Raw genomic sequence first — 19,098 nt, 5'->3', positions numbered from 1 at the left:
ATGATGTCCTCTGAATGTGCATAAATCTGCTGCTCGCCTCCTCCAGGGTCTGTCTGATAGAGTTGTTAGAGAGACAGGTAGGTGAGGTAATATTTTTCATTGGACTAACTTCTGATGATTAAAGATGCAAGCTTTTGAGCTACGCAGAACTCTTCTTCAGGTCTGGGGAAGTTGGTAGAGATATTTTTGTTAGAGGTTCTTTGCATTATGTTGGTTTGTAGTGTTCTGCAGTGTTCAAATTAAGACATTTTATTTGTCATGTCCTTACTGATTCCAGGCCACAACACTGACTGATTGGCCATTCACAGAATTTAGTTAGTCCTTGATGTGCTGGATGGATGAGGTCTAGAATTTCTCCTCTCAGAGCACTTTGTATGACAATACGATCACCTTTAATCATTAGTCCATTGGACTCACTTAATTGTCCGCACGCAGCAAAGCAATCTCTTGTTATAGCCATGGTGTTCTTCAGATATTTGGGCCACTGCCTGAATATAGCTAAAACCTTTTTGTTGTTGCTCTTTGTAGCAGGTATAATTTCCTGCCTGGCACTTGTATATAAGCTTCCACAGCATAAGCCTTTACATCTTCTCCTAGCCCACAGATGTTTGCGTGCAATGTTGGGCTCCAGGAAAATGTGCCCACTCTTACCAGATTTTTACCAAGAATGTAGTCTGCGATTGGGTTAAATTGCTATTGAAAAGACATTGGCATCTCACTGGTGCTTGATACTGGTCTTTTCCGTCGATAAGGGTTACAAGAGATTTATGGTCAGTTATCAGTTGAAAAGGAACCTAATCTACACAGATATCTATAGGAGTTCCCACGTGCTCAAACGCTTGCCAAGACACTTCTTTTCACTCTGTGCATATCATTTTTCTGCTTCTGTAAGTGTACAAGAGCAGAATGTAGCTGTCTGCCACTCAGCTGTAACTGCAATAATACACTGCCAAGGACATTGCTACTGGCATTGGCACTGAGCATTGTGAGTTTGTTTACATTGTGGAATATTAAAACTGGAGCTGTTGAGATCATTTCTTTTACCCTTTGGTAGGCAGTCTCCTGATTTGTCCCCCATACTCAGCATGTATTGCACTTTCACAGTTCATTCAGTGATTAAGTCTTGTAGATATTTCCCATCCCAATTATGCATCTCAGTTCTGGAACAAATGCATTCAATTCTCTAATTGCTTTTACTTTCTCAGAGACAGGACTAACTCCATCTTTGTTTATTATCTGTCCCCAAAATTCATTTTGGTGTATGCGGAAAAAACCCTTTTCTTTATTTAGCTTGAGTCCGGGCTCACTGATTAAGCTCAGAACTTCACTGAGGGTTTTGTCATGTTCTTCCATGGATGATCCGTATTCCCGTAAAATTTTGTCCATAAAAATGACAACCACATTTATGTTCTTTAGCAGCTCTCCCATCTTTCTTTGGAAAATTTCAGGAATTCTGTAATCCTGAAACATAATCTTGGAAAGCAAAATCTCCCAAATGGTGTAATGAATGTAGTCAATTTAGCACTCTCTGTGGCTAAAGTAATTTGCCAGAAACCACTTGAGGCATCTAGCTTGGAGAATTCAGAAGCTCCTGCCACTTTAGGGAGAAGATCTTCTAAAGTTGGAATGATATATTTTTCTCTTGCTACTGCTTCATTAAGTCTTTTAAGATCCACACAGGTTCATATTTTTCCATTTTTCTTTATGACCCATGCCATCGGTGCAGACCATGCAGTTGTCTGAGAGATTTTCTCCAATATTTCATTATCTTCCATTCTCTTTCATTCAGTTTCTACTTTATGAAGTAATGGGATAGGAATTCTTTGGGGTATGTTTATGCCATGTAGTTCAGCATTGTGTTTTAAGATTATTTCTACTGAATCTGCTTTTAAAAATCCATTATCATCAAATAGTCCATCAGCATCTTCCGTCTTTCTCACTACACCCCTCATGGCAACCACACTGAGACAGAGGAGATTGTCAACCTCTAGTCACATCCATGTTAACTTGAAAGCAGATTCAGGAGCAGAAGGGTCAATGACACAGCCCAGAAAAAAACACAAAGGAGACAACTCAGGCAAACCCAGCAGGAGACACAGGGAGTAGGAGGCACAGAGCAGAAAATGGGGGGTTAATATGTTGAGACTCTGCAACGTTCCTGGGAAGCATGCCCAGCCTGAGTGTTGGAATACTCCCTCAGCCCTCCTGAGCTCACGTCGCCCCAAAGGGTAAGGAAGAGGTAGACCATGGGTAGGGTCAAACCCACAATGGCCAGCCCTGTCTGGGCCAGGACACACAACCCGGAGAGCAGTGCCCTGTGTGTGCAGGGGGCTGAGGAAGGGATTATGCCTCAGAAGGAACAGTCCCCTGGGGCAGTGCTGTATGCTGTCCTGTGCTCAGAGTATGACAAAGTGCCCCAGTCCAGCTGTGAGTCCAGGAGCATTTATATTGTCACAAGTGGTGGGCCTGCCTGCCAACGGCCCACCTCTCCCCTGGGGTCTGGCCCCCTCTCACCTATGCTCTGCCCTTCCGGAGTTTCTGCTCCTACTGTCTATCCCTTTGCCTGTGCGGCACTGCACACTCACAAGGCAGATCACAACCCACCAAACCTTGATTGCCTCCCTCACGTCTCCCCGGCTTCAGCGGGGCTATTCATGCGAATAAGGCAAGCAAGAATTGGCCCATGGTTGAGGAGGGAAAAAAGTGTAAATGTCCTATTTTTCGGCACACAGTTGTCTGCCCCACGGGAACTGCTCCAAGGAGGATCTCTGCCAAAAACAACCCTATAAAAATGCTCTGCAAATATCTGACCAGCAAATGTATTGAAGCAGTTATTGCCCCTGGAATGGGAGTAAAATAAAACAGCATTGTCCGTTTCTTTCCCTGAGATATTTACTTGCTTAATCTGTTAGGAGTTTTCCTGAACAAAAGAGTGAATCGTTTTGTGTGAATGGAAAATAATGAAGTGGCATCTGAAATGCTATTGCAGTTACCCACTGCTGTCAGACAGTTGTTCTAATACGTATTTGATATAAAAATAGACCTTCACAATCCATATACTTTGCAGTAGTTTTAGGGAAGTAACTGCAGGTGGTCTGTCTTGGCCAAAGAAGAAAATTTTCTTTTTATGTTAGAAATACTAATGATTGATATTGTGTTTTCTAGGCATTGACCTATGGTGGTGGTTGGCAGAAGTACTGGAAACATGTTTCTTTTTTATTTTAGATGGGGCTGAGGGGGGAGCAAAATTACTTAGGGAGAAATGGTTCTTAGCACTCTGAGATGACAAGAAGTGACTTGAGCACAGATACAGTAAGTCTCTGTTAGTGACCTGGATTTGCTGCACTTCATTCACTGTTAAGTAGCTGAAAGACTCTTTGTATAATACAAAGCTAAGTTTCAAGAGAATTTTCCAAAGATACAGTGAACAGCATCGTACTAAGCATAAATGGTTTGCTTTAAAGGGAACATAATATTTTGATGCTGATACAGCCTACAGAAATGCCAACTGCTTGCATCACACTTTTGGAGGTTTCCTTTCATGTACATATAAAGGTATGAGAAGTGCTGTCGTGTCTTATGTACAGTCACCCAGAAAGTTTCACTTCTTCATCCTGCGTTTCCATAATGTCTGGAAATGTTTAAGTTTGAAAATGAAATGTTGTTATGGGAAGCCAGATCCTGATTTCAGTTACGCTGCTGTAACTCTGGAGTCGCTCTGCATCAGCATGACTGAGATGGGAATTTAGGCCATTCTGACTAACCACATGACACTTTTGCTTAGCTGAAAAGGTTGTCAGAGGAAGGCACTTCTGAACTGTGCACCTTCTATGAGACAGGTAATCTGCAACACCCATAAAAGCAAATAAGTAAATATGCAATATATATTTCAGCCTTCCTGCAAAGGGAGGTGAGCAGGTATCTGGGCTAAGACAGGTTATCTCTCCATCTACTGTTACATGATGTGGGACTACACTTGCCTTGTCTTGCTTGCTGACAATAATTGGAAGCTAGTATGCAAGTACGTGGGAAATAATATCAATCAGACGTGGTGACTCATAGCAGCCAATCAAAATGCAAATGCACGCTCCCTGATAAAGTTGATGATAAGAACGAGGATGAAGTAGTGACCTAAATATCAGCTCTAAAATGCCTGGATTCACTGATACAACGTTATCTGAGGTAAATTGAAATCCATTTTATAGGGGGTTTTTTTCAATTTCCCCACTACCCCCCAAACAAGACCCTAAAGCAAAGCTCCAAGTCCTGTCTGCTTTGCCTGGCAATTACCTGATAAAATTTGGAAGTTGGCCCCAAATATAAGTTTTGTTTAAAAAAAAAAAGCCCCCAGCAACAAACTAAATAAATAAATAAATAAACCCCAACAGCTGTAGAATTGTTTCCATTTTTCTATTTAAATTCCAGGGAACATTTTCCCTCAATTTTCACTTCAGTGTTTGCAAACTAAATATTGCAGCCTTTTGCTAATGCATGAGACCCTGAAAGTAAAATTGACAAGAAACTAGTCCTAAAGAAAAGTGGAGTAGACCTGTCTTTTCTCATTATCCAGGGTGGAGTAAGCATTTATTTTGATGTCATTACCCAGCATCTCCTATTCCCATGTTGCTATGATCCAGATGTCTGACTGGCTGCCACTGTCTCCCCAGAGGTGGCTGCATATCCCATGGTACCCCCATTACTACACCTCCTGATCGTTTGTGTAATAAATGCAAATTGTTGTTGTTACACAGAAGGTTCATCTGTCAATGTTTTATACCTTCCCTTTTCTATAGCACTAGGCTGTCTGTTCTCAGACAGCCAGCGAAGAATCGCCTTATGGCATTGTAGTCTTGCTTTTGCTTCTGAGAGAGCACGAAAGAATACATTTAAGTAGAATGGATAGGAATTCTTAGAGTGAGATATTCCAAGGAACTGCCTAAATTTACTCTCAGGCCCAGAAAATCTGGTCCTCTGTGATCCTTTTGAAAAGGTTGGCTCTGTTACGCACACCGCACAGGTGCCACAGCAGCTAAGAATCAACGTATAAAAGCACTAATACTGTCAGCGCTTACCTAGCTCTGCACGCTCCAAGTGCTGGGCAAGCAATAAACAATGAATCCTCCTGTGAGGCAAGAAGAAACAGTCAGTATCGCTATTTGATGAGTGGGGAAATTGCCGCGGAAATGGGAGGTAAATTCCCAAAGGGTGGACTTGCACTGTGTGCTTGCATGGGCTGTCTGTGACCACCTCTGCATGCACGTTTCCAACAGCCCAGTACCTGCCTCCCCAAGTCTGTGTCCTTGATGTGGGGCTGGATCTCAGCAGGGAATCTCTCTACTTTCTGTCTTGGGCAGAGTGAGAATGGAGACGGCGCCAGGGAGCTGAAGAACATGAAATCGGATCGCATGAAAGTGATGCAGCTAAATGTGTGCAGTGACACGGAAGTGGATCAGGCGGTGGAGTTTGTGAAGAATAATCTGATGGAGCCCGAGAAAGGTAACAGGGCTAATGATACAGGCTGGGGGGACCCTGCGCTCTCAGACCAGCTGCCTTTTTAATCGACTTACATAAACCCTTGCTAAGGAGGAGTTACCCCACTGGGGCAGAGTTAAGGTTTTCTGAGTTGTGTGGGAGGCATTTCCTGGCTTTGGGTTTTGTCGTCACATTTTGGAAGGGGCAGAGGGCAGCTGAACCTGTTGCATGATAGCAGCACAGATGTAAGTTGGCAAGCAGCTGCAGCCGCCACTCTGACTCCGAATGGCCTGGGCCCGGCTCGATTTGCGGAAAGCCATTCCTCAGCAGCACTGCAGACGCTGGGGTCGGCAGCGGGGAATGGAGCCCGGGCCTCGCCGTCTCTCTTCTCTGTATCTGAGCCTGCTTTGGGGAGTTTGTGAGGCTTGGCCACACTGTACCTGCTCCGCTGCATTCATAGAGCCTGCCCAGCCACCACACAGCAGTGAACGGGACCTCAGCCCAGGACTTGACATGTCAGGGTACTGTGTATCTCCTCTCAGCTCACAGCCCTCTGCCAGGGGACATGCTCACAGGAGCACTTGGGGCTTTGTGCCATCCAAGAGGTTGGGTAGGGCCAGGGGTAGCTTTTTCCTTGCTCATGGCAGGTGTTAAGGTGATGGGCAGATTACAAGTGTGGCAGAAAGATAATCCCAACTTTCATTCAAAGGCCACAAAATGTCCTTATCCCTAAACCAATTATGCTATTAAATGTAAGGGAGAAATAGCCAGCAGTCAGTTCCCACCTCCTCCCGCAAGTGTGCTTGCTCTGTGCACAATTCTGTCCTTCCTACACAACCATTCCTCTCACTCCCTCTCATCAACTTCCTCTCCACCCTGTTCACAACTCCCCAAGTTCTGCATGCAGAGCACATGAACAGCAGCAGCAGCACAAAGCTGTTCTCTACAGAATGACAGCTTACCAGCAAACAGCACTGTTGTTTCTCAGACAGTGGCAATGATATAAAAGGCTGGTTCCTAGCAGGGATGGGCACAGGATCCCTTGCCTACTTCCATGTCTGATCGTTTGGCAGTCCCTCCTTAGAGAGCCTGATCCTGCAGTCACTTGCTGCCACAGGCATGCTCATGGCAGCTTGGGGCAGAGCCGTGGGGGCCTGCTGGGATCAGGACAATGCCTTGCTGGGAGGCTGTAGTTCAAGGCCCTTTTGGCTGGCTATAGCGTGGCTCCCAAAACCAGATGGAGCACACTGCCCTTCTGAAAATCAATGGAGTCATGCCTGTGACAAGACTGAATTCTAGCTGGGCAAGAGATGTGCCTATGTATGCAAAGCTAAAGACCACACCGTGACTCTGGGTGGCAAGCCCAACGGAACGCGAGTCAGCTGGGGGAAAGTAACGTGCCCATGGAAGCAGTGGCTTGCTTCGTGCCAAGTCCCAATCCAACCTTCCTGCCAAGGCCATTGGGCACAGAATCAGAGCGATGCTGTATCCAGCTAGAATCTACATTTTGCACTGAAAATACAATTCAGAATTTGTTGCACACAAATAAAAAAGCACTGCATTCCAGACTGGGCTTGTAGACACTGAACCTTTGGGGTGTGGAGAGTCTCTATTTATCTTTGGTCTTGTGCTGCACCCAGCAGTGTTGATACTAAACAATAATGCTAGGACTCTGAAGGTCCTGCTCTCTGCATATGTGGTTGTGCTGCATGCACCATATGTGCAGATGACTCTCACACACTACTATGGTATGATTGACTAATGATGGAATCTCATAAAGGATGAACTATTTTAATTAGCTTTTTCATAAATGGTTCTAAATCTACTAACTTTATTGTACAAGCTGTGGTCACAGAGAGACTTGTTCTGGGACACGGCAGGGCTGGGAGCCAGGGCTCCTGAGTCAGTGCTCAGCTCTAAGCCCAGTTCCTGCTCTGGCCTTGGGGAAGATAAGTCATTGACAAATTCATTCAATACAAGTCTCAGCCAAACTCCCTGGCTCCAGTGAAATTACACCAGGGATTAGTCAGGCACTTGTTGTCAGTTGTTGGCTGCGTGTGTGTGCTCTCCGTGTGTGTGCTGTCCCAGCTCTGCGCAGGAAACCGAGACAGCACTCCACAATCGAATAATTCGACAAGACCACGGATCCTTTCAGCACCGGAGGCACCTAGCCAGGTTTATTGTGGGCAAGCACAGTCCTAGTGTCCCACGGACTCTACAGGACCACTAACACATGGACCAGCTCAATAAGCAGCAGGACTTTCCGTTTCCCCCTTGACCAGCTAAAGATGTTTCCTCTGAGACCCTCTTTTACACATTGATACAAACAAATTGTGTATTGCCCGTCTGATGTGTGTTGTTGCCACCTCCTGACGTGGCAAGGTACCACCCTTTGACATGATAAGATACCAGTCGTTACCTTGTACTGGATGTTCGGTCAAAACATCTCTAGTCATCATATGAACAAGACATTCCTATCCATTCTGGTGTCATTTGGAGAGGTCGGTGAGCCCTCGTTATCTCCGGGATGTCCTGGTACCTTTCTGGAATGTGCTTGTGCCTGGCACATCTTTGGGATGCGTGTTTGTTACACCAGCTCTGTTCTTGCTAGTTACTGTCAGCCTGCTGGCGTTCACAGACTGGCTTCTGCTAGCTTTGCTTTATAACAGACTTGACCATCACTTTAGCTCAGGCCTCATGTCTGACCTGTCATGCTAGGCCTCATCTCTCAGGCTCTTACTTTCTACTACCGCACTTCGTGTCCTATCCCCTAGCACTGTTGTTATTATTTATTATCTGTGGGTGCTAGTTACCAGCGGAGCTCATGCCTACTTCCCTTGCTTGTGCTGTTCAGTTGAACACCAGCAAGAGTGGGACAGACACAGCCCGTATTGCATGTCTGTCCTCTCCAGCCTCAGGAGAACCGATGACGTGACAGTGAGCAGCATTCCTCCTGTGTGAGGTTACGTGCTGGCCCCTCACTAACTTCCTGGTGCCTTGAACCAACGCATTGATACTCTTTTATATCTACTTTTACGTCCATGTTGCTGTAGCCCACTGCAGTTCCTCTGTTGTTGTATTTTACTGTCCTAGATGAAAATGTCCAGTTCTTTGCCAGCAGGTTGTTTTTACTTTGAGAGAAGATAAAATCCCAGAAGAGCTGTTTCTTTCTGATGAAACCCTCAGTTAAACCCTTTAACTGTTATTTATTGACAGGTCTTTGGGGCTTGGTGAATAATGCTGGAGTGGCATCCTTTGGAGAGGTGGAATTCACAAGTTTGGACAAATACAAGAAGGTGGCAGACGTCAACTTGTGGGGAACTGTCAGAGTAACAAAGGCTTTCCTGCCACTCGTTCGCAGAGCTAAAGGTACAAATGGCCTCTGGCATGGCCAGTCAGAGAGAAGCTTTGCAAAGCAACAGGGAAAAGCAACTAAAAACCATCTCAAGTTGCCAAGTGCAATCACAGGGAAGCCACTGAGGCAGTACAGGCATTGTGGAGGGCAGGATATGGCCTGTAATACGAGAAGTTTGCAGATTTGTATTCAGTCACCTTGTGTAATTTCTATCAGTGAGGGAACACGAGCTATAGCGATGAAGATGAATCAGTTTATAATGTCTGTGTATAGAGTCACAGCTCAACAGCCCAGGGAGGTAAGAAATGTGTACATCTGAAGGCCTCTTGGAACCAGGGGGCAGTTGGAGGATGCAGGCACAGCCTCCCGCTCTGGGCAGAGACACGAGATGACAGTGAGGTGTTTTTTCCAGAAATCATTTATACTCTGTGCTGCTAAATATACTTCAGCTGGCCTATAATGAGTAACTGCCCAGCCAAGTTTGTGTGTCGTTGTTCCTGTTCCGTGGTCATGCCGAGGGTGCGTGCAGGGTCTGAACAGCAGGTAGGATCCAGTGTGCAGCTCTGCTCCCTGGGGCTCTAAAATGTTAACTCCTCCAGCCTGACCTCATAACATCCCTTGTTACTGAGCTAGCTGGCAGGCGTTTCAGGGCCAGGTCAGAGAACACAGCTGAGCCTGCAGCTGCAGCTTCCCCTGTGCCCTGGCGACCCCCCCACCACCTACCCCTCCCCAGGAGCTAGAGGGAATGCTGGAGTGACGGTTCCTGCGCCTCGTCCCAGCCCTGCCAGAGTGGGAGCCACTGGTGCTGACAGAGCTCTGTGGTGAGGATGGGGGGGTCAGGACGTCTCCCCTTTATCACAGCTTCCTCTCCTCCTGTTTAAAAGGAATGCTCCCTCCCTCACATAACGCTTTACAGGCTCCCCCCCGTTCTGTACACAGACCGATACGTGACTGGACATGCACTGGCATGGTATAGGAGTGGGGGGAGAAGGCCACACAGAGTCCTGGGCCCCAGAGGCTCTTCAGCCAGCCCTGTCGGAGGTTTTGCTCAGTATTCGTTATTCCCTGGAAATGGGGATTGCAGGCGCTTGGGAGAGTGTAAGGAATGGTTAAGCAGCTGTGGCCCTCAGAAATCCCCATCCATGTGCCCACAGCAAACATGGCTGCCTCAGCTTCTGCCCCGTCTCCTATCAAATGCAATGTGCGTACCAGAGGCATTATTCTTGGGGTGGAGGTGGACAGGAGCAAATCTTCAAGGCACAGGAAGCAGAGAGGGCAGACTGAGAAGACTGGCAGTGGGGTTGGTTATCCATGTTTGTTTTGGGCAGTCCTGAGGACAGAGTGATTTCTGGAAGTCAGTCACCATCCAGGGCTGAGGGAGGGGACGTGTCGGTAGCAGGAGGCTCAAAGGAGGGTGTTTGCTGCCATGTCCTGGCTGATGAGCCCCTTGTCCGCCAGCACAGTGTTTATGTTGTCTGGAGATTATTCCTTGAACAGATTCTCCTATAGCCAGTCTGTTCATGCACCTCCCTGCCTGGCCGAGAGCAGAGGTTACGGCTCTCCTTTTCCTTTCTCTGCCCATTGCAGGTCGCGTGGTGAACATCTCCAGCATGTTAGGGCGCATGGCCAGTCCTTCCCGCTCCTCCTATTGCGTTTCCAAGTTTGGCGTGGCAGCCTTCTCCGACTGCCTGCGGCAGGAAATGTACCGCTGGGGCGTCAGCGTTATCCTCATTGAGCCCAGCAACTTTATAGCTGCCACCGGCATTCTGACCTGGGACAGCATCGAAGGCCAGGCAGAGGAGATGTGGAGCAGAGCCAGCAAAACCGTCCAGGAAGACTATGGGAAGCCCTACTTCACTCGCCAGCTCACTCTGATGAAGTCCTTCGTTAACAGCGGCCTGAAGGACATGTCTCTCGTCCTGAACGACATCGCTGGTGCTCTCACTTCCGAGCACCCTTACACCCGCTACAATCCCATGGACACCTACTGGCGCGTGCGGCTGCAGGCCATGACTCACCTGCCCACTGCAGTCGCTGACTGGCTGTATATTTACTGAGCCACGCTTTAGAGAACTGGCCTGACAGCATCCACTCACTCTTTGTATTCAGATCTTCAAGCTGATCGCCGGCGGTTAGGGACGGGGCTGGCTCTGAACACCACGTCCCTCCGCGTGAGGCGGTTTGGGCTGGAATTACATTGTCCAGGCCTCGGCCCACGTCTCGATTGTGGGACACTGAGAAAAGGTTGGGCCTGGCTCCTCCCTCGTCCCCCTCGTTTATGCTCCTGTTGCTCCACGGAAAGTTGAAGGGCATTTTCCACTAGACTGTGGAGCAGGCAGGGGAAGGTTTATTATAATGGGGCAAATCTGTTCCTGGTGTAATGAGGTCAGCCAAGCTCCCCCAGGGATGGATTTGTCTCATTAATGGGATCTCGCCAAGGGCAGGCTGGTTGTGGCGGAGCTTTGCTGTTGCTATTCATGTCTCAACATGGGAAACAAAGCTGCATTTTCCATTAGATCAAAAATAGGTCAGTCACACTTCTCCACTTCCCCGTAGCCTCGAGGCATTGCTGAGTCACACTGTTCCAGAGCGGTCTCCAGGGAAACCAGGAGCACCATCTTTCAATGGCTGAATTATGCAAGGGTCAGGCTGGGAACAACTAGCTGGCCCCGCAAGTGCAAAATCTCAGTAGCGAGAGGCCCTCCTCTCTGGTCACCGTACCCAGGGAGCAGACGACCGGGGCCCAGCCTGGGCTGGGAGGGAGACTTCTAAAGGAGGTTGGGGTCTGAACCTCTCGCTCATTGCCTGCTGGAACTGAACTGACAATGTGCCTGTGTTCATGGCTCAGCTGATGTATCCAGCCAGCCCTTGGCTCAGTGGAGAAAGCCAGACCGCGGTATGGAGCTTTATGGGTTAATTCCCATCAGCGATATGAGCGTCCCAGCTGTGCGTCTGGCCCCATAGGCCTGCCTGAGGGTCCCACTAAAGGGGCTGGGCTCCTGGAGCTAGCCGGAGGAGCAATGGCTTGCAGAGCAGATGCCAGGCCAGGGAATCTCTGGAGATGGATGTTGTTTTCCAGCGGCGTGAAGGGCTGCAGCCAGAGACTCTGCCTTTCCTATGTCTTCGGTTAAAGAAGCGCCCTATATAGAAAAAACAGAGAGGGATTGTTGGAGAGGGAAGGCATCCCTCCTTGTCATGTCTGTGGAGTCTGCAGCCCAACAATCCTGGTCCTTCCTAACCTACCTTCTCAACAATCCTTCGACACCTACACCAAATAAGAACCATCCCCACGTGATACTGCAAATGCCGGCATAGTTTGAGTACAGAGCTCTGAGCGGATGCTTCAAGTGGCACCACTTCTTTCCTCTTTTATTAATAGTTCACAATGAAATTGCAATATGGAAATAAGCTTCTCCTCAAAACCCTTCCTAATAACTGCATGTCAGGAGAGTAGGTGATGCCGGGTGTTCACAGCATCAGTAGGCTTGGTTTGGGCCAGTGCTGGATTAGGAGCCACTGCTTGGAAGGGGGTGAGCTGACTCCCAGCACTGCTGGTCAGGCTGGGGAGTGGTAGTCCAGCTTCAGCACAGGTGTGCAGCACACCCATCCCCCTGCTGCTCGTGCTGGTTTTGTTTCAAACCGATGTGAGATAAAAGTGAATTTCAAACCCATTTGTCATTCATCCCGACCCTGCCCTCTGACATAAGTTACAGGTTGGAAACTTTATCACCATTTGATATGACACAGACTGTGCATGTGGTTGGAATCCGAACCCAGCTGTGAATGCTGTTTGATGTAGAGAAACCTCGTGAGAGTAAGGGAGGCTTCATGTGGCGCTCCTGTGGAGATGGCATGTGTTATAAACACCGAGCTGGAGGTTCTGTTCCATTGCAGATCACAAGTGTACAGCAAATGTCAGGGATACATGATTTCTGTTACTAGGAAAGATACGATACCGTTGTGTGAAGCTACAGCCCTTCACGGCTGCTGCCTGCATTACTTGTGTCACCTGCACTTTGAAATTCTGGGAACATGAAGTACCGCTTGATTACACAGAAGGGAAAATAAACCAAATTTCTAGAGACCCTGATTGTTTCCAATACTTGAATTTTTTTAATTGTCTTTTTTTTCTCTCTGGGCTCTGTCCCAGGTCAGAGCATCTCTCTGGTCCAGCACAGCAGCCCCTCTCAGGCCTCTGGCTCCTTGGCTGTCACCTCTCTTATGTGGAGACCCACGTCTCTCTCCCTCCTGACCAGGCTGTTCCGGGCTGCACAGTTCCCTGCCTACACTGTGAATTCCCCAGTAGGCAGAGTGCTTGAGCTGACAGCTTTGCCTTCCCCGCAAAGGTTAGAAACAACATTATTATCCAGAGCATGAGTTACTGCACAGCCTTTTCTAAGCAAGTGCATGAGTGAGGTGAAAGCAGTACAGGGAAAACATGTTGAAAACAATAAAAGAGTCTGCACACATGCTAACGGGCTTACCAGAGATCACCCCACCAAGGGCTGTGGTAGGAATCAGGAGAGCCCTCCAAATCTGCGGATATCTGCTTTATGTCCGCGGATGCGGATATCCACAGACCACTTTTGTGGATCATGGATTGGATGTGGATCTAAATAGTGTATCCATGCAGGGCTCTAGAAATCAGTCTTTCAGACCCCCCCGCCGGAGTCTTTCTGTGATTACAAGTTCAGAACAGCCTTGGTTCAGAACAAGAACCCCCATGAATAGGTTGGTTTTTCAGCCCTCCCCAGGAAGGATGGGGCCCCATTGAGCAGGGGGTCCTGTCTGTTTGCTGAATCAGAAAGCAAGCCCTGAGTCAGTTTAGACGCAGGCTATTTAGCCAAAAGTCCTTTCTTTGTCTGTTGGTTTTATAGAGAATCCAGTTGGGCCTTTCCAGGGGGTGATACCTGGCAGGAGTTGTTACAACATGAGTGAATTTGCCTCCGACTGGACACCTGCGGACCCCCTTCCTCCTGGAATTACAGACAACCCCTGGTCCACGATGATACATGCAGAAGCTTAACTGAATAAGGTTTGTCCAGGATATTACAGGAAGTTGCCATATCTGTCAGAGGCTTGATCCCGTAGCAGTGACTTACTGAGTAGCCCCATTGGAGTAAGGGACTCAGGTACGTAAGGGCTGCAGGACTGAGTTCTGTGTGGCTTTTAAAATTGTAGGAGTTGGTTTTCTCTCATTGAAACGGCAACCTGCCCCATGTGATACCATGGAAGATGACTGCGAACGCTGGAGCAGGTCAGCCTCCAGCCTGTTGACAGCCCTGGTTCCCAGGCACGCCGGCCAATTCAACTCAGTATTATTTGATTTAGTATTATTAGGGTTACACCTAAAGGCCAAATCCAAGATCTGGGTCCTATTGTGATGGGTGCTGTGCAGTCACGTAGTGAGGCCCCTGCCCCAAAGAGCTTGGGATTTACGTAGTCATGACAGACAACAGAAGGGTTATTATCCCTAGAGCCCTGCAGATCTGCAGGCCGGTTTTGCAGATTGTGGATCAGACGCAGATACGAATTTTATATCTAGAGCCCGGCACGTCTGCAGTATCCGCTTTATATCCACAGACCATTTGTGGATCGCAGAGTGGCTGCGGCTGCTCTGGTTATCCGCATTTTAGGGCTAGGGAGTGAGGCAAAGAGGGATCTGGTGTCACGGCCAGGATTAGAACTCAGGAATTTCTGGGTCCCCAGCCTCTCCTTGGACTGCTACTTCATGCCTCTTCTCCACCCCTTTAAGAACTGCTCTGATGGGCTGTCAATCACCAGTATCACTTCCTGCTGGGTGAAAGCTCTGTGCAGATGAACTTCCACCACTGAAGGAGCAAACCTGTGGTTCTGGACTAGCAAGTATCAAATCAGCACTGCTTTGTTTATGTAACCTCTGAGCGGGCGAGGGGAGGCCAAGATGGCCCGAGAGCTCCTTCCATTTCTGTCGCCGTGGTGCTGTTGGTATTCACAGTGTGCTAGAAGTTAAGCTTTTGTTCTCCTTAGGGAGCTGATGGTTACTGCTGCTCACTCAGGGTGGCAGGGAATGACAGGTCTCTCTGGGTCTGGGAGCATGTAGCAGTTATGTTTGCAGACAGCCATGGATGTGATAAGGAAGTTACAAGCGACAGTAATGGAAATGAATTACTACAATTAAAAAGGGACTTAGATGCAGGAAGAGGGCCTACAATAGGCCAGTTCCAGAACTAGCCACATGCCATTGTGTTCACTGAACTCACATGCACAAATACCCATTTGCGTGCCCACGTGAGCACGTGGACACAACTGGCCCCTGTGAACATGCAAATGCCAGATCTGGGTGGGCTTACTGGGCACGTCCAGAGCAGCTAGGCCTGTACAAGGGTGGGTACACTGCTGGACGTGCTGCATTCCGAGAATCCGGCTCTGTACTTTTACTTTTTAGGGTTCACCAGCAAGTGACTTGTTCTCTTTTGTAACCAGCTGGAGCTGGCACCATGCTGTAGGAGCCAAAACTCCTTGCAGTTTTTACTGAATCTGCTCTTTATACTCCTGCGAGGTGTCTGAGTAGCACACAGGTCGGTGTGTTTCTGATCGGAATCCCTAATGCTACTTCCATGGAATTAAAAGGGTTTTTGCAATTTAAAAAGTGAACTATGAATAGAAGGGTCAGATGGGCAGAACTGTGCAGAAAGGAAATCAGGACAGAAAGCTAATGGGGCAATAGAGGGTTATAATAGCAATAGCATAAGAACAGTAGTGGCTGATTTATGATCAACTCTTGGTAACATAAAGACACTAAAGAGATCCCTGCAGATGCACACATGGAAGCTCACTGGAAACTGACAATCTTTTTGTTGAAGGTTAATGAAAATGAAGCAATTATAGTAGCTGACCACTTGTTTTAGTGTGGTTACTAAATGCAAACACAGTAATTCATTCATAACTAGCTTGAATCACTGCAGCTGTAAAGACACAGGTTCTCGTGAATATTTGCAATACCAGATCAGAAAATAGATCGCCAAATGCAGAGAAATAAGAGTTCAGAGCAGGTGGGTGGAGCTGACTGGCCTTTAGTCAGTTTCTAAGCTGGAGCAGTTCATTCTTTTTCACAGTGAGACCTGCCCTTGTCTGTAAATAAATCAATTATGTCCTGTTAGTCTGCATTGTTTTCTAATCCACCTCCATTTGTTAAGGAATTTTGAGAACTGTTTACACAGCTATGATTTATCTACCTTCTTTCCTAATTTCTAACCAATATGGATGAAAAAAAAGTGACTTCCTCAGAAATCTCTTGTAGACGGGGCAGAAAACCCAAAAATGGTTCAGAGAAACTAAGTTTCTTTTGGATGAAGCAGAAAACTGAGGTCAGGTGACTTGTGGTTATTAGAGGCCATGAAACGTCTTGCAAGCAGAGCGGAGTTAGCTCATTGTCTTGGCCAAATTCCAGTTGTGTGGTTGCTGGCTATCTGTTCTCCCCTGCTGTTTTTAGCTGGATGCTGGATACTTAACTTCTGAGCTGTTGTGGTATTTATCATTTCCTAAATGCACTCCCTGAACTGTTGCACAGGGAAAATGCTGTTTCACTTCACAAAGTGGTTCCTTGTTGTGGTGGAGCATTTGATGATACTCATTCATTTGTGCCTCCAGATTTTCTCACTGCCCGCCACCTCCCCACATGAGTCAGATAGGGGCAATCTCTGGTCATGCGCTATTAGCAGGGCACATTTTTCTCCCCCGTGTCGCTGCAGCCCTGATGCCACAGTGACCAGTCCAGTCCTGCTGGCCATCTGTCAGCTCTCAGTGGCTGTCCTCAGTTTGTCAGGATGAGCATTTTTAAAAATATGTAACTGATCATAATTTCAAAATGGGTCAGTTTGGCTTAATGGACCGCACTGAAAAGTGGCCCGGTGGGCAGCTGCGCCCGTTTGCAGCAGCGCTGAGCTGTGCCCCATGTGCATGCTGTAAATGTTTAAGGCAGCCCACGTCAGTCTGAGACTGACCATGCTTCTGTGCTGTTTAACACTCCCCACGTAGCACACGTGAAAGGCATTTTCTGCAGCAGCTCGCTTGGAGGCCAATCCTGCCCTCCAGCAGCGAACGAGCCTCCCGCTGGGAGCAGGATGGAGCTCTGGGGAGGGAATTTTGTCTCTTACCCCCACTTGAATCAGTGCGACTTGAGAGTGGGACTCCTCATTGGAGCACGGGCTGCAGGGGTGGGCCCTGGGTTCTGTACCCAGCAGTAACACAGGCACACACAGAGCCGGTCTTTCCCTTCTGCCGGAGGGGACCAGGGGAAGGAAAATTCCTTGAGGTTTCCTCACAGTATTTCTGCCAAACCCTGCTGCTGGGGGGTTCTGACCCCAAACCCACAGATCTCCTAGGCTGCAGGGAAGCACAGGGCTAGCTGTGCAGAGGCCCCTTGCCTCCAGTCTGGCTGTGGGGTCCCAAGCCTGGGTAGCAAAGCCCTGAAGGAGTTGGGCTGCCAGAGACTCTCCATGGGCCACCAGAGCCGCCCAGTGCACAGTGGTTCATACAGCCAGCTTAGCTTTTCCAGGTATTCCATATACTAGGGGAGGACTAATGCATAGCCCCTGGCTGGCCCCTTGTGAATCCCTGCCCTGCGAAAGCCCCCAGCTCCCCTCTCTGCCAGGAGAAGTGGGATTTGTGCCCAGATCTCGGGGAATGGGATGGGCTTGTTGTGTTTAGATTTCCCCCTCCGGTAGCGTTAGTTCATCTCTGTGCAGGAAAGGCCTCCCAGAATCTTTAACAGAGAGCAGGATGCGTCTGTCTGCAGAGTGGAAGGGACAGCCTGAGGCACTGTTAGCAGCCTCAGGTTTTGTCTATCTTTACCCCAAAACAAAAGTCCAGACGCGTCCAAAACCCCGCAGCATCTGTGATTCCAGCCGTAACTTCAGCGGTCCCCAGAGTGAAATAACAGCAAAGGAGGGGCGGAATCAGAATGCAGGAAGGAGAAAAGATATTTTTGGAAGAGATGCGAACGAGCATCGTGAGCACAGGAGGCTCTTCTAGGTGTGCAGAACAGCAAAGGAAGTGGTTTGTGGCAGACTGATGACATGGTTCCTATTTCTAGAAAGTAGCAACAAAGCACTGAGAGAGACAGACAGCCAACAGACAGCCAGCTACTGTGGTTGCCCCTTCTGCATAGTCTTGTAGTGTAGTTTTACTTTGCGGTGAGAATTAGGACACAGTCGTCTTCTTCCCTTGGCTTCTGAGGTATTTGCTGCCGTAACAGGGCACTAATTTATCTGAAGGGCTGATGTTCTCTCAAGGCTAAGGCCTGCCTGGAGCTACAGGATCAAGTGGTGACTGTAAATGATGAAAGGTTATTGGGAGTCGCTGGGTGGTGAGGTTACAGGTAGTGCTATATATTTTACACTCGTAGGGATCAGAACTTGGAGAAATGTTTGTCAGCTGTGATGCACTTCCTCGTAGAAGCCGAGAAATAGTTTCCTGTTTTGAGTCTGTCTCTCTCAATTGGGTCAAAGCAAACAAAACCTAGTGGTGCCAAGTGCTGCTGTGTTCCTCTGTGTAGAAGGCTGTAGCTAAGATCGAAGCTGAGGTTACAATAAATGACAGCATTTGTGGGCTCAAGTCAGATGGTAGCTGACTCGCTGTTGTTCTGGCTAAACGGTGCTTGTCACCCATCTGCATGTCTGGTACCAGCTGCGTGTGACTCAGACATCTGTGATAATCATGGGGACATACTGTGTGTTGGTTTGAGTGTCTGCGGTACACCCTGATGAGCCTGTCGTGAGTTCATCACGTCATGCACGTTGGCTCACTAGTGCGTGTGGGAGAGACGCTCGGGAAGCACCTGCTCTTAGCAGCAGCACTACGGGGCACCAAAGCAGGCTGCTCAAAGGCTAGCTAACCTGGGATCATACCCCTGATATGCTCTCCCTCCTCCAGCACTGGGGTGCAGATCCAGGCCCCATATGGAGATTAGTACTGTGCCCTCTCGCACTGCAAGGTTCCCCAAGCCCACAGCTCCCTGAGCCTGCACTGCTTATTATCTCAGCAGTTTAACATACAGCTCCCCCTCTGCGTAAATATTTGATGTGGCAGCTACAGCATGCGCCAAACATTCAATTAGCCAAGGTACCAAAATGAACATCAACTCCGAGGCTGTGGATATTGGCACAGAAGTGACTGTAAGTTAAACATGGTTGAAATTAACCCCTGGACCTTGGGCTCTCTCAGTCCCCAGACAGCTGCTGCACGGCGCTGTGCAGGAGAGGCGTGGGAAGGCTAGCCATTGCCACTGC

General features: G+C 48.2%; 2 protein-coding genes and 1 pseudogene across 3 annotated transcripts in view; all 3 read left to right on the top strand.

The window, feature by feature from the left end:
* Positions 1–11,991, top strand: part of LOC137149353 (D-beta-hydroxybutyrate dehydrogenase, mitochondrial-like) — a 35,105-nt gene extending 23,114 nt beyond the window's left edge. The window contains exons 3-5 of the mRNA XM_067542859.1: positions 5,355–5,496; positions 8,689–8,841; positions 10,415–11,991. Coding sequence (XP_067398960.1) covers positions 5,355–5,496; positions 8,689–8,841; positions 10,415–10,884 — 765 coding nt within the window. The 3' untranslated portion in view covers positions 10,885–11,991. The remainder of the gene's footprint in view (positions 1–5,354; positions 5,497–8,688; positions 8,842–10,414) is intronic.
* ACADVL (acyl-CoA dehydrogenase very long chain) overlaps positions 5,396–19,098 on the top strand; it is a 51,265-nt gene continuing 37,562 nt past the window's right edge. The window contains exons 1-3 of one of the 2 annotated variants that reach the window (XM_067542835.1): positions 5,396–5,496; positions 12,978–13,173; positions 13,705–13,862. The gene's annotated coding sequence lies outside the window, so the exon portion shown is untranslated. Of the gene's footprint in view, positions 5,497–12,977; positions 13,174–13,529; positions 13,863–19,098 lie in introns of those variants that run through there. The other variant, XM_067542836.1, reaches the window with a different exon arrangement.
* LOC137149327 (large ribosomal subunit protein eL33 pseudogene) lies at positions 5,701–6,988 on the top strand (annotated as a pseudogene).

The sequence above is a fragment of the Emydura macquarii genome, unplaced genomic scaffold, assembly GCF_026122565.2.
Source record: "Emydura macquarii macquarii isolate MOO-44397 ecotype Brisbane River unplaced genomic scaffold, CSIRO-AGI_Emac_v2 contig_729, whole genome shotgun sequence".
NCBI lineage: Eukaryota > Metazoa > Chordata > Testudines > Chelidae > Emydura > Emydura macquarii.
Note: the sequence above shows the minus strand (reverse complement) of the source record. Positions and strands in the feature narration are given on the sequence as shown.